Here is a 15,283-nt window from a genome sequence, read left to right as displayed (position 1 = left end):
CCACCTGCCCTCGGCCCAGAGCCGCAGCCCCAGGTCTTCCCTCCCACGTTGACCCTAACAGCTGCTGGGGTTGAAAGGAGCACCAGAAAGTCTGAAGGGGTTGGTGCATTCCGTCTTCCTGACAAAGGACACATTTTAGGAACTCATGACTAGTCAACCTTAGCACCCAGGCAAGGTACCTGTGGTACCTGATGTCGACTCTTGGGGTGTGTGTGGGGGGGGGGATGAGTTGTATGCTTGCATGAATGGGTCAGGTCACTTGGGGTGAACGCCCTCCACAGCCCCTTCCCCCACATTCTTGGCGGGAGTGGGAGATAAGGCTCAGGGCCACAGACATCTGCGTCAGAGATAGGAGGTCTCAATGCCATGGGCAGGGGCAACTGGGACTTGTGGCCGTGGGAAGGACTGGGGGAGACTGGGTGGAGAAGGGTAGAAGAAGGGCAGGCAGTGGGATGGGGAGGGGACAGTGGGGAGGTCCTGGACAGGAGGGTCACGGGGCAGGGTGTGGGTTCCCTGTTGTCAGAGCCAAGTGAACTATGGTGATCCAGACGTCCCTGCTGCTCCTTCTGCTGTTGACCCTACAGGATGGGGACAGCTGCCAGGGGCCAGAAGTGGTGCGGGAGCTTGTCCTGGCCAAGGTGAAGGCCCTGATCCTAGATGCCTTGGGGCCCCCAGCCGTGGCTGGGGAAGGTGGGAGTCCCGAAATAAGGCGGCTGCCCCGGAGACACGCCCTCGGGGGCTTCATGCACAGGACCTCTGAACCAGAGGAGGAGGATGTCTCCCAGGTCATCCTTTTCCCAGCCACAGGTAATGAAGTTGGGGACTGAAAGGTCAACTTTGAAAAGTAGTGGGTGCCTGTCTCATGGGCTTGGGAGCCGGGCGGATCTGGATGTGAATGGCAGCCCCACTACTCAGCTGGCTTTGTAGCAGTGGGACAGGCTGGAGTAATCCGTGGGCCTCACGCAACTGGAATATTAGGGAAGCTAAGGCTCTATGGAGACAGAGCTCAGGCTCCTGTCTGCCCTCCTCCTCCACCACTACCACCACCACCACCACCACCACCACCACCACCCCCCCACACACACGCACGCACGCACGCACCCTGTTTCATTAGCTCTAAGCAGCTGGGACTTGAGAGGGTCTCGGGTGCAGCAGAATGCTTAGCTGTGTTCCCAGGAGTCTCTCTCTCTCTCATCCCTGTGTATGTTTCCCATATCCCAGTGACTGGAAGAGTAAAGCCCTGCTCCCGCTGGGCTCCCTTCTCATCTGGCCCACTCTTCTTTTAGAGAGGTCCCCTCGCTTCCCTCCCTTTGGTCCCTGGGAAAAGTATGGATTTCAGATCAAGTGGAATCTCAGTCTGGCCACTTAAGAGCTGACTGTCAGCCACTTCGTATCTCTGGCCTCAGTGTCTTGTCTGAAAATTGGATCAACTGGGAGAATTTATGATGAGAGAGGCTGTGTACTAGTGGGGCCCCGACTTGTCGGTCTTTAGACGACTGTCAGCCCATAATGCTTTCTGTAGTCTGTATGTATTTTGGGACCGGATGCCAGTTGCACTTCCCCGGGAAGGCTTGACCTCTGTTCTATTCTCCTGTCCATTCCATTCTTCCTCTTTTCCTTCCCCACCCCTCCTCCACTTTTTTCATGCTGTTCTTCTTGTCTGATGATGCATATGCATGTAAGTGTGTGGAGGTCAGGAGTTGTCACTGAACATCTTCCTCGGTCACTTTCCGCCTAGGTGTTTGAGACAGCCTGTCACGGAGCCGGGAGCTCACCAGTGAGACTGGATGGCCGGCATTCCCCAAGTGTCTCTCTCTCTTCAGTACTGAGATTACAGGAATGCATCCAGCTTTCCATGTGGGTGCTGGGGACTGAACTTCGGTCCTAATGCTCAAGAAACAAGCATTTTTACCAAATGAGCTGTCTCCCCGCCCTGTAACCTGTTCTTAAAAATACAGTTACTTCAGGGAATTTATCATATTAAGTTTCTGACATGCCGAGCTATATCAAAAGCAACATAACGCAGATCCATATACACAGTAGCCAACATAATCACTATGTGAATCTGATGAGCACTAACATGAGGCTTGCCAGTGTACCGGAGGGTGGAGTGGAGAGAATGAAATGGACTCTTACACGTGGCTGTTTATATTAATTGGTAAAACCGCTTAGAAGAGAGATTGCCAATGTCTTGTTTTGATGATGAATAGAAAATTGGGGAGCCTCTGTCAGTTTCCCCAAGACTCCAGAGAGTGTCTGGGTCTAGGCACTCAGCAGTGTTGGAGACCTAGTCAGCACTGAGGGATGTCCTCCATGTTCTTCTCATGGAAGTGGAGGTGGTTCCAGTCCTACAAATCAAGGTTGCCCTCTCTTTCCCCTTCTGTCCCCTGCAGGTGCCACCTGTGAGGACCAGCCAGCTGCTGGAGGGCTTGCCCAGGAGGCTGAAGAAGGCCTCTTCACTTATGTGTTCCGGCCATCCCAACACATGCGCAGCCACCAGGTGACTTCAGCCCAGCTGTGGTTCCACACGGGGCTAGACAGGAAGAACACAGTGGCCTCCAATAGTTCTGCGCCCCTTCTAGATCTGCTGGTGCTGTCATCTGGGGGGCCCACGGCTGTGCCTGTGACCTGGGGACAGGGCCCTCCTCGCTGGGCTGTACTGCACCTGGAGGCCTCTGCCCTCCCTCTGCTGACCCACCCCATCCTTGCATTACTGCTTCGATGCCCACTCTGTTCCTGCTCAGCCCGGCCCGAGACCACGCCTTTTCTGGTGGCCCACACTAGGGCTAGACCACCCATTGCGGGGGAGAGGGCCCGCCGTTCGACTCCCTCGATGGCCTGGCCTTGGTCTCCTGCGGCTTTGCGTCTGCTGCAGAGGCCGCCAGAGGAACCCGCTGCGCATGCCCACTGCCATCGAGCTGCGGTCAACGTCTCCTTCCAGGAGCTGGGCTGGGAACGCTGGATTGTGTACCCTTCTAGTTTTATCTTCTACTATTGCCATGGTAGCTGTGGGGTGCCCACATCTGACCTGCCCCTGTCACCGGTCCCTGGGGTTCCCCCTACCCCTGCTCAGCCCCTGTTTTTGGTGCCAGGGGCCAAGCCCTGCTGTGCCGCTCTGCCGGGGAGCATGAGGTCCCTTCGTGTCCGAACCACCACAGATGGAGGTTACTCTTACAAGTATGAGATAATACCCAAACTTATTACACAGCACTGTGCTTGTATCTGAAAGCATCTTGTTTCCTCATCCCACAGCCGATGGCCACCGACATCAGCTAGGAGGAGAGCAGGGTGTGGAAAACAGAGTTTCCATGTCCTCTTCCCTACACTTTTCTGTCTGGGGGCGCAATACCCTAGTCCCTCCTGCTCCCGAGGATAACAATAAATAAAGAAGAGTGTGTGACGGCATGCATTTTCAGCTTTCTTTGATATGGCGTTGGCGAAGTCTGGGCTTAGAGAGAATGGCATGATGGGATTTCAGATTACTCAGCTACATTTGGCTTTGAGATCTAGTATCTAAGAGGTAAAATTAGGTGTGAATTTGTTGGGAAGCTGCCAAATGTCCCAAAGCTCTTTGGACACCCACTCTAGGGACAAAACTGTCCCCTTTCAAGATGAACTTGGTAGGTCACACAGTCTGCTGGTCTTGCCACAGCGAAAAGGAACTGTTACTCTCCCAGTGGCTTCATCCAAGGTTGTCATAGCCCCCACTGCGTGTGGCTGTTCTCTGCTCTAGCTCACTGGTGTCTGTCTCAAGGTCAAGGGATTCATAGCCTAGGCCGAGATTGTGGCCTTTGCAGCTCCTCCACTGAGGCAGTTGTCCAGTGAGTGTCAGATCGTGATGCCTCTTGGGAGCTTAGGTGGGAAGAAAGGAGCAAATATGTGAACTGACAGCGTCAAAGAAACTCTCAAGGAGAGAAGCAGTATCACATTGAAGTCTGATGTCCAGAATGAAGTTCCAAGAATTGCAATTGGCTGAGGGTCATGGGATTGCTAAGAATCTGTTTTGGGGTCTTTCTTCCATTCCCTAACTACTCCCACCCCTTTTTGAGACAAGGTCTCACCCTATAGCCCAGGCTGGTCTTGAACTTAAGGCAATCGTATTGCCTCAGTTTCCCAAGTGCTAGGGATTACAGGTCACCACACCTGGCTTCCATCCTTGCCTCTTGAGATAAACTCTATGAGGCCTCACTGACCTCGGACTGGGGCTCCTGAGATCCCTGGGTCCCTTGATGTTTCCTCTGTATCTTTACACAACACTTAATAGATGACGTCAGAAAGAAGATGGAATGATAGCCCATGGTTGGGAAAACGTGTGCTTTTTGGTGAACTGGCCCACACACTTAGTGTGCACACTGGGAAAAGCAGGACATGGTACCAAACTGACCTTTTCTTTTCTCATTTGTTTCCTATCAATCCATTCTGCCTCCAAAATGGGGCATTAGGGACTTCCTTCTCTGGATTTTTTTTTCACACTTCGTTATCCCAAGGCACTGGCTCCCAGCTGATTAGCCTTATCGCAGCAGTATGGTATGTGTGTGAGGGTGGGCTGGGATGTTCACTCTATCAGCATGGGACTTGAGGGCACTTTTGGACCCTGATTGGAGGACTGCAGTGTTTTTGTGCTGGAAGAGCCTCTGGCTTGTCAGAGGCTTCCTTCTAGCAGCTCGGTTAAGGGTGGGTAGGTGCCTGCTCCAGCAAACGATAAAGAATCCCAGAAGTCAGAGTCATATCAACACCCCTTCCCGCCTCCCCGCCTAAATGAACCTGAAGGAGGAGTTCTGTTCCTGGGAGCCCAGGGCCCCCAGTTCAGGCTCCCCACACAAGCCCCAGGCTTGGTTCGCTCACCCTAGGAGACTGCCGCTTCTCTGAAGGCGCAGAGTGGACAGGGCTGTGTTCACAGTTGACTCTTCCAGGACCTTCATTGTCCACCAGCATTAGAACTGCTTTGTGCTCAGGGTCCATGGTTCCTACTCAGGCCGGGTCCCTGCACAGGTTTAGCCAATAGGATCTGGGGGCCTTTTCTCAAGGCTGCCTATATTCTTTTGTTCCCTGCCTGATTCCTGGCCAGGCTTCCCTGCCCCAACACCAAGGACTTTCCCTGGGAACTTTAATCTTTTAAGACGCTTCAACTCCTTAGTCTTCCTGCTGGGACCTTCCAGGTCACTGTACATCTAGACAGCCCCTGTCACGTAGAGGTAGAAGAGCTCTGAGGGCTGGGGACACTCTACTCAGGGCTACAGGACCCTCCACCAGGCCAGCTGTCAGATGGTCATTATAAGTAAAACTTTTTACATGTCCAAGACAAAGCAAGGAAAACAAAGAGCACAATAAACAAATGAACTTCCACAATGGCAAATGTATTAATTTTCAAGAGCCAATTTACTCATTGTGAAATTTCACCCTTTCTCTGTCTCCCTTTTCTCTGTCATACACACATGAACACAGGATCCATCTATCCCTGCTTTGACCCCTAATGCTGAGATTGTAAATGTAAGCCACCACACCGGCCTTTTACATGGATGCTGGGCTTCCAGATTCAAGTCCTCATGTTTGTACAGAAAACACTTTATCTTTTAAGCCATCTCCTCTGCCCCCTCCCCCCCTTTTTTTTTCTGGACAGGATCTCACTGCGTAGTCCAAGCTGGTCTTGAACTGAAGATTCTCCTGCCTCAGTCTCCTGTGCTGACATTGTAGGTAAGGGCCACCCCCCCCCCACATTAGGTTAGGCAGAGCCCTCATGGAAGTGATTAGTAGCCCCATAACCGTGTGTGAGGGAATAAGTTTACAAACTTCCCTCAACCACAGGAAGATTCCAGAACAAGGCGCCACCTGTGCAGGAGAGTGTGTGCCCTCACTGGGTATTGAATCCATCGGTACCGTGAACTTGTACTTTCTAGCCTCTGGAATTGTGATGCTGGAACTTTTCACATGCTAGATGTCTGCTACCCCTCAGGGACATCCCCAGTCCAATTCAAATTCTCTGTCATTTCAAAAGCAGCCCTAGCCGGGCGGTGGTGGCTCACGCCTTTAATCCTAGCACTCGGGAGGCAGAGGCAGGCGGATCTTTGTGAGTTTGAGGCCAGCCTGGTCTACAGAGTGAGTTCCAGGAAAGGCACAAAGCTACACAGAGAAACCCTGTCATGAAAAACTTAAAAACAAACAAACAAACAAACAAACAAAACAAAAACAAAATCAGCCCTATATAAGGCATTTTGTTTGAGCAGCAGGGACAAACTAAGACAGCATCCAACCACAGTCCTCCAAATTTCATGGATACAAATCCTGGTCATTCTGCGGTCACATCTGTTTCTCAAGCCCCCCATGTCTCCTGCACATCTTCTGTCCTGAAGTACCACCTCCTTCAAGACATGGCTCTGGTGTCTCTTCTGGGTCTCTTTCTCGACTCCCAGATAGCAGAGGTCCTCAGTCTCTTTCCATGGCTTCCTGCTATTTCATGCCAACTCCCCCAAACTCTCATAATATATTGATAAGTTCTCATGGTAATGATTCAATACGAAAGGTAAAGATGAAAGTCACCTGAGCATTGTTACCAGTTCCTTCCATAGAGGTAGCTAGGTGGCTTGGCTACCCAGTCACATATTTCTACAAGTGAACACACACATACCTAGTGAGGGAGGAAGAGGGAGGGAGGGGAGGAGGGAGGAAGGTCTCTGCCTACAAATGGTATCATGTCCATGTGTATTGGGATGGAATGTGACTATTTTATATTCATGAGTTGTCGTTAAAAAAATTTTTTTTTTGAGATCAAGTCTCATTGTATGTCCTGGTTGGCCTGGAATTTACTATGTCTTTTAAAAGTTTTTGAAATTTCATTTTGTTGTGTGTGTGTGTGTGTGTGTGTGTGTGTGTGTGTGGTGTGTGTGTGTGTGTGTGTGTGTGTGGTGTGTGTGTGTGTGTGGTGTGTGGTATGTGTGTGTGAGTATGTGGCGTGTGTGTGTGTCTGTGTGTGTGTGTGTCTGTGTATGTGGTGTGTGTGTGTGGTGTGTGTGTGTGTGTGTGTGTGTGTATGTGTGTGTGTGTGTGTGTGTGTGTCTGTCCATGCCACAGTGCACATGTGGATGTCAGAAGACAACTTGGAGTGAGTTTTCTCTTTCCACCATGTGGGTTCCAGGGATTGAATTCAGATTATCAGGCCTGGCAGCAGGTACCTTTACCTCATAAGCCTTCTCACATGCTCTCTTGAGTTTTCTTTAGCTTTGTTTTATAGCTTTTCTGTTGCCTTCTTTTTCCTTAAGTAATCACAACCCCTCTTGCTAATCTTATTATCCATACACCAGCTCTATGCAGCACTACATGCTTAGGCACAGCATAGCTCAAGGCTCATAACAACTACACACAGCACGCACTGGTGTCCTGCCCACTGTACACATCGGGGGGAGGGAGGCATAAAGTGATTAAATGCACCCAGGGTTATATCCCTGGAAAGTGGTAGAGGCAAGATTCGAACTCCAGAAGTTCACAAGTCTGTGTATCCCTCCATACCAAGTTCCTCTCTTCCTTACTGAAGAGACAGAAGTATTTGTGTCCACTAATGAGGACAACCTGAACCCGAACCACTTTTAACCTGAAATGGCATGTCCATTTTGTGTTTCCTTTCTTCCTTTTCCTCCCCCATGTTGCTGCCTGTTTCGTACAATCTTGCCTTATGCTGAAGTTTGAACAAAGTTATCGGTTTTGCTCATGTCGCGTTTTGCTTCTCATTGGGTCTCGTGGGGTCATTTTCTTCTGCTGATGTCTCCCTGTCTTTGTTTCAGAGTGCTTCTGTGGGTGATAAGCCTCCTGAAGAAGTCTTTCATTTTCATAGTTAATATGAGGTTCCTCTAAACATTGCAAGGTTTTTCCTCCCATTTCTTCTCACACTTTCTCTTTTTCAGAGACTTGATGCCGATTCTTATTCTCACACCTCTGTGATTTCATTTAGGACTTTTCTTTCCTCACTTGATTTTTTTTTGGGAGGGGGTCCTCTTTATTATAGTGCCTGCTATTGCATCATAATAGTTATATGTTAATTGTACAAACATCCTGGTTGGCCTTTCTATAGCAGACTTTTTTTTTTTTTTTTTTTTTTTTTTGCCACCAACCAGCTCCCAAATCATGACACAGAGACTTATTATTAGTTATGAATGCTCGGCCTTATCTTATGCTTGTCCCACTAGCTCTTATAACTTAATTTAACCTGTTTCTCTTCATCTACATTTTGCCTCGGGGCTTTTATCTTTCTTTCCTTCTGTATGTCCTACTTTTCCTGCTTCTTGTGTCTAGCTGGAGGCTGCCTGGCTGGCCCTGGGTATCTTTCTCTTTTTCTCCCTCATTCTCTCTTCTCCTGACCCTGGGTTCCTCCTCCTTCTTATTCTCTCTGTCCACCAGCCCTGCCTATCCCTCTACTGCCTAGCTATTGGCTGTTCGGCTTTTTATTAGACCAATCAGGTGCCTTGGGCAGGCAAGGTAAAACAGCAACACATCTTTACATAGTTAAGCAAATGCAGCAGAAACAAATGTAACACACCTTTACATAGTTAAAGTAATATTCCACAACATCTTTCTAACTGAATTTCCACATTTTGGGTTTGAAATTTGGGATACTTTCTTTTTTTTATTTGTTTGATTCACATTTCCTCCCATTTTCTATTTTAGGTGACATCAAAAGTTTTAGTTGATCCCCAGAATTTAAAAAAAATATATGGGCTGGGAATGGTAGTTCATGCCTTTAATTCTAGCACTTGGAAGGTAGAGGCTAAAGGATCTCTGTGAGTTCCAGGCCACCCTAGTCTTATAGGAGTTCCAATTTTTAAAATTGAATTTATTTAATTTGTCTATGTGTATTCATTCCACAGCACATATGTGGAAGACTTTTGGGAATCAATTCTTTCCACCATGTTGGCCCAGGGATGGAACTTGGGTCATCAGGCTTGGCGGCAAGAGCCTTGCCCCACTAATCCGTCCTGCTGGTCTTGTTATTTTAATTTTTAAAACAAACACCATCCACATTTTGTGTGGTGCATGTTCTAAGAAAATGTGTGAGCTCCTGATGAACCAGCCTGCCTCCATCTTAGGCTTGAAAACTGTCTTATAGTAAAGACACACTAGGTTCATCCCTGTTTATGATTAAACCTCTGTTTCTCAGGGATTGGGCCGTGCCCCACCTGTAACCTTAACTACAAATGGCTCTGTACTGCCTGTTCCAGGAAATGGCTACCATGTCTTTGTTTCAAATAGTTGTTCTGATCACTTTGTTATGACCACCTTGCAGTCATGTCTCTGATTCAGGAGGTTGTTATGATCAATTTGTTATGCTTATGTTCTGCTTCTGTAACTGTCTATTTGCCTGCCCAATCCTGCATTTGTAAACTCCCTACTCCTGAGCCAAAACAAACAAACAAACAAACAAACAAACAAAAAACTCTTATTTTACCCATGTCCAATGCTGATCTCTTGAACCCTGCCTTAGGGGGAGACAGCTCATGTACATGAATAAAAAAAAGCTTGCTTTAATTTGGCCACAATGATGATTTGGGTCGATAGGATTAACATTCCACCTTCTGGGTCACACACATTCTCAGTGAGCCCTTGAAGTCATTCTAGTGAATGCCTATTATTTGCTAATCACATGTGTGCTTCTCAGTGAGTGACATCCTTCATGATTATAGGACACTCTAAAGTCCTATTCTTTTGTTTTGTTTTGTTTGTTTTTTGAGATGGGGTTTATTTGTGTAGCCCTGACTGTCCTGGAACTAGCTCTGTAGACCATGCTGGCCTCGAACTCAGAGATCTGCCAGCCTCTGCCTCCCTAGTGCTGGGATTAAAGGCGTGCGCCACCACTGCTGGCTAAAGTCGTATTCTTGTCCAATAAGCAATTTTACAAGGGTTCTTTGGTATGTTGGGGTTTTTAATCTACTTTTTAAAACACTGACTTTCAGGAAGTAGAGGCAGGCTAATCTCTGTGAGTTCGAGGTTGGCTTGGACTATATAACGAGTTCCAGGCCAGCCAGGGCCACATAATGAGACCCTGTTTCAAAAACAGGGTGTGAGGCAATCTAGGGCGCTTGCCACAGTCTAATGTAATGGTCTTGCAAGTGTGGGCTGCGTAGAGTAGGTGTCCTTGGACTTCCAAAAGAGAATGTTCTCTCTTCTCCTCCAAGCTATCACCAGCCACCAGGAGCACTGTCCTTCTTTCCACCTGGGATTTCATAGCCATAGCTCCCATTTATAGGCCACCGGCTCTTCAGGAGAAGCGGAGTGTGGGTGTGTCTGGCATTTGGTGTGCCTGCTGTGGCATCTTGAACACTCATCCTCCCCTTGGTGTCCACAAGAAGCTCTTTTTCTAGAATCTCCATCCCTCAGTGTAAGGATGGTTTTTTACTCTTTTATTTCTTATCCTTTTGTGTATGCGTGCTGAGGCTTGAACTCAGGGCCTTGCATGTGTTGGGCAAGCACTTTACTGAAATACTGCTCCCTCAGTCTGTTCTCATTCCTCAGGGTCATCTACTGATAGGCATATTTGAGATGTGTATTTTCTTCTCTGACCATTTCTTTTTTTTTTTTTTTTTTGTATCTGCCATCCATCCTGAAGAATTTTTTTGTAGTTTTTTATGCACCAAAGTCTCTTCATGCTGTCCTACATAACTATGAACTTTTATTTTTAGATCTTTGTTAGTTTGGGGATGGGTGGAAGAGCGGGGTGGCTGCAGCACGTATTCAGTGTACGGCCTTGGACCAGAACCGTGTCTCGTGTTTGTGGTAAATAGAGATGTCTGCATCCTGATCCTTAGTTGCTGTAAATACATTCTGTCACATGGCAAGGAAAAAAAAATGAAGATTGCCGATGTCATTCCATTTTCTTATCAGCTGACGCGACAATAGAGAGATTATATCCCGGATCACCCTGGCAGATCCAACGCAATCACAAGGAACGTTAAAGAAGGAGGAGGCAGGAGAATCAAGGTCAGCGTGCTGTGTTGTGAGAAAGACCCAGGCAACCATTCCTGGCTGTGAAGATGGAAGGGCACCGGGCCATCGAAGCAGCCGGCCACTTGAGTGCAGAAAGTACAAGGACAGGGATTCTCCCCTGGAGCCTTCCCAAAGGACCTGAGCCCCGCGGACACCTGAGATCTGTTTGGGGCTTTTGACCTTGTTTTAAATATGGTAACTAAAGTTCGTGTCATTTGACACAGCGGCGATGGGAAGGTAAGCCAGTGAATGCTGTGAAGTGATCGCTGACTCTCTTCTACCGAAAGGCCTGTTCTTGGGGGGAAAGAACCACACCTTTGTGTCCTCCACCCTGAAATTAGCTTAGGACCCGACCCATGGTCAAGGGCTGAGAAAATATTCAAAGAACAAAGGAATCCTCTTGGCTGTTCTGTAGGGTGATAGCTCCCCCACCTGAAGCTCCTACACGCTTCCTTCCCCCAGCCCGAGTCCCCAAGCCCCATGTTCTCACTTTGTTCCAGAGTTTCCATTCCCTGTGGCCCGGGTCTTACTGTTAATTCCATGCGCTGCCCCTCCGATACTGTGGCCCATTTCTCTCCATGGGTCCCTCTGTTTAGTTTATGCAGAACTGCAAAGGCTTGTCAGGCAGGGTGACCAGTGCTATTCCTGGGCCACCACCATAGGAAAATTCCTATCTTGTTGCTTCCTCTCCTTCTGGCTCTTCTCAGGATCCAACCCAGGGCCCTGCACATGCTAGGCGAGTGCTGTATCATCGATTGCTTGCCCCAGGCCTCAGCTTCTCTGATTTGCGTACAGCTGGTCTCTGCTTCTCCGGATTCAAATTCATCCCAGTCTCTCCAGGAACCAGGCTCAAGGTCTAAGGCAAGTTCTCAGCCCGGACCTCCTCCAGTGCTCCTGTATATTTGATTTTGACTAAACTCAGGCACCCTCCCTAACCCTCTTGTGGCCAGCCAGTTCTGGTAGCAGCTCCAAGAGACACAGTGAAGTGACTTATGGAGCAAGCAAGGGCTTCTTCTCACCACATAATCCTGCGGCTGAGTGTACTACACACAAATGCTGCTCTTGAGCATAAACGTGTTTACCAAGACTATTTGTGGAAGCCGTGTTCTTATTTCTTCACCTTCTTTCCTTGGTCCCCTCCCCATCCCAAGCACAGATCACCTAATTGTCCTCTCTCCACCACCAACCCCTGTGTGAAAATTTCATTTTTGCGAGAATTCTCAAGTTTTGGCCTCTGATCTTCCGTAGGATCGGAAGTAGGGAGGTCAGGGCAACGGCACACCTCCTAAAGATGAACTGTGACTTCGTTCCTCTGTGGCAGCCTCCTGGCTTTGCCATGCGTCAAGGTATCAGAAACAAGCAGGCTTTGGACCAGGTCTGAGTTCTCCTGGACCTGGCTTGTCATTCTGGTCTGAAGATACCCTTTGCCTGCAGGCTAGGCTAGCGACTGTCACACCTTTCCTTGCCCCTTTTTGTTAGAAGTGTCTGCAGAGGCCATCCCAGGGTGCTCACTCCGGGGAGGCAAGAAGCTACCAACAGCAGCCCTCTCCTCCTGTGACCTGGAGGAGGAACATGAGGGACGGATGTGACTTTCGAGGACCAGATCCATTGCTATGCTGAGCAGTCTTGGTCACATGCTTGGCAGGGCCAGCGACATGTTTCTGGTTTTAGGCAGCGTGTTACTCCTGGGGACTGCAACCCAGAAGTGCTTACAAGTTGAGAGCATGATGTCATAGCATTCTTTGAGGAGGCAATTTCATTCACGGTAATAAATCACGGAACACTACTACTATCCCGTGGTATTTTTGTATCTTTAAAAAATGGTCTTCTTTTTAAAAGAAACGTAAATTAGCTTACAAAGTAATACCGGGGCTTTGTCTCAGCGCCCTGGCCCAGCTTTCCTCTTGTGGCCTTTCATAACAATTTCCACTTCTCTCCTGCTTTCCCCCCTCTCCTCCCTCAGGGCCTCTTTCTCTCCCCCAGTCACACAGGCCTCTTTCTACCACCCCACCCCGCCCCCACTCCCCTAGTCACACAGGCCGCTTTCCAGTTTCTTAGTCCTTATCCCTATTTAATTTTTCTTGGATACACACATTTAACTGTTAGAGGCTAAGATCTGCATATGAGAACATATGGGATTTGTTTTTCTGAGCCTGGGTTTGTATCTTTTTTTTTTTTTTTTTTCAAAACAGGGTTTCTCTGTGTAGCTTTGCGCCTTTCCTGGAACTCACTTTGTAGACCAGGCTGGCCTCGAACTCACAGAGATCTGCCTGCCTCTGCCTCCCGAGTGCTGGGATTAAAGGCATGCGCCACCACCGCCCAGCTTGTATCTTTTTAATAAAGCTCTGGTTTTTATTATTATTATTATTTATTTGTTTGTTTGTTTATTTTTATTCGTTTTTCTTTTTAAAGTAGTAAGAGTTTAATTTAGTGCCTTGTTCATGCTGGGCATGTGCTTTACCACCCCCACCACCCCCACACCCATCTTTTAATTTTTATTTTACTTAATTTTTTTAAGTTAACATTTAAGGCCCGTCATGGTGGCACACGCCCTTAGTCCCAGCACTGGGGAGGCAGAGGCAGGAGGATCTCTTGTGAGTTCGAGGCCAGCCTGGTCGACAGCAGAGTTCCAGGACAGCCAGGGCTGTTTCACAGAGAAACTGTCTCGAACCTCCCCCTCTCCCTCCCCCAAGTCACTTTTATTTATTTGTGTATATATGATCTCTGTCTGTGCTTTGCTGGCTGTGTGGTGGCCAGAGGTCTACTTGCTTTTTCTTTCCACCGTGTGGGGTCTGGGGGTTCAAACTCAGGTTGCCAGGCTTTATGGAAAAAGGCTTTTCTCTCCTGAGCCATCTTTCCAATCATGCTTTCTATTTTAACGTTTTGTTTTTATATGCATGGTATTTTGCCTGCATGTATGCCTGTGCACTACGTGTGTGCTTGGTGCCTGCAGGGGCCAGACATGGGGATTAGATTCCCTGGAATTGGAGTTATAGGCAGTTGTGAGCCATGCCAGCATGGATCCTTAGGAAGAGCAACAACTGTCTCTAACCACTGAGCCATCTTTCCAGTCTCCTACGTTTTATTTCAGAGCTGGGCCCTCTTGCTAAATTGCCTAGGCTGGCCTCAAACTGTAACCTTCCTTCCCCCCTCATCCTCTCTAGTAGCTGGGATTAAAGGCTGGTACTACCAGGGTCAGCTAAGATCATTCTTTGAGAAGTAAATTGAAGTGTCACCCTTGAAAATCAGTTTCTGTCTGTCTCTTTTCTCCTCTCCTCTCTTCCTTTCCTTCAGCCTTCTTCTCTCCTTTCTTTAAGTCTAGACCTCACTAGTGCAGTCCAGGCTGGCTTGGAACTCCCAATCCTTCTGCCTCAGTCTCCTAAGTGCTGGGATTACCAGGATGTGCTATCACACTCAGATTTGTTTATTTGTTGATCTTAGAAAATGTTTAGCTGTTTTATATTTCTGAAATCTCATATGCAGGATGAAAGTAACCAAGCTTTTTCCAGATGGACAGGTAGTTCTCCCTAGACAGTTGAATTCCTCATTATTCTGCTCTGTGTCCCACTGATCTATTAACGTTTATCGTCATTATCACATGGCTGTGGTCACTGTGACTTTAGAGGACACTTCACTGTCTGCTAGGGCAAGGCCTCTGTTAGCGCCTCTCTTTGTTTTTATTTTTTTTCCTTCAAAGTTTCTTGGCTCTGCAAATATGTTTAGTCTCCTAGATGGATTTTAGAATCAACTCGTCAATTTCTGAAATCTTCCTGTTGGGGCTGGGATTCAAATTGTATTGAATTGATGTCATTATAACCCCGATTTTTCTCATCAGGAATATGATTTGCTTTCATTGGCTGGGTCACTTTCAGGGCCTTCCAATTCTTTGTTTTCTTATGGATCTGACAGCCTCTCAAAGTCTGCCTGCTTCGTTTTAGTAGCTTTCGTGACACAGGATTTTCTTTTTCCCTTTGATTAAAAAAATTATTTTCTAAAGTAACAATTTGCAGAAGTACACCCAAAGTAACTTAGGCAAGAGAGAGAGAGGGAGAGAGAGGTAGGGGGAGGGAGGGAGAGAGAGAGGGAAATTCTTTGGAAGGCAGCCAAGGCCTTGCCTGCAAGCCAAGGACAGAGGGGGGAGTGGGCCTCACCAGGAGCATGGAAGCAGCACTCTTTACTCTCCCGTTCCTGCTTCTCTTAGCTCAGTTTTCTCTCCCTATTACAGTTCCATCTTCTCTCTTTTACTTTCCTGGAAGCACTGCAGTGTAGCGTAAACTGGCTACCCACACGAAGGGAGAATTCTTAGACAATAACT

General features: G+C 48.0%; 1 protein-coding gene across 1 annotated transcript; it reads left to right on the top strand.

Moving 5' to 3' along the window:
* The first annotated feature begins 229 nt into the window (after positions 1 to 229).
* On the top strand, positions 230 to 3,405 carry Inha (inhibin subunit alpha). The gene is made up of 2 exons (XM_059278810.1): positions 230 to 807; positions 2,394 to 3,405. The coding sequence occupies exons 1-2, from the start codon at positions 537 to 539 to the stop codon at positions 3,224 to 3,226; spliced, it is 1,104 nt and encodes a 367-aa protein (XP_059134793.1). The 5' UTR covers positions 230 to 536; the 3' UTR covers positions 3,227 to 3,405.
* The last annotated feature ends 11,878 nt before the right edge of the window (positions 3,406 to 15,283 follow it).

The sequence above is a fragment of the Peromyscus eremicus genome, chromosome 13 (assembly GCF_949786415.1).
Source record: "Peromyscus eremicus chromosome 13, PerEre_H2_v1, whole genome shotgun sequence".
NCBI lineage: Eukaryota > Metazoa > Chordata > Mammalia > Rodentia > Cricetidae > Peromyscus > Peromyscus eremicus.
The sequence above is the reverse complement of the archived record's forward strand: the minus strand, read 5'-3'. Positions and strand labels throughout refer to the sequence as shown.

Bases quoted from the DNA above. Each gene is read 5' to 3' on its own strand.
- Inha (XM_059278810.1), top strand. From the start codon at position 537: ATGGTGATCCAGACGTCCCTGCTGCTCCTTCTGCTGTTGACCCTACAG. The intron at 808-2,393 runs GTAATGAAGTTG...TGTCCCCTGCAG, and splicing joins CATCCTTTTCCCAGCCACAG to GTGCCACCTGTGAGGACCAG.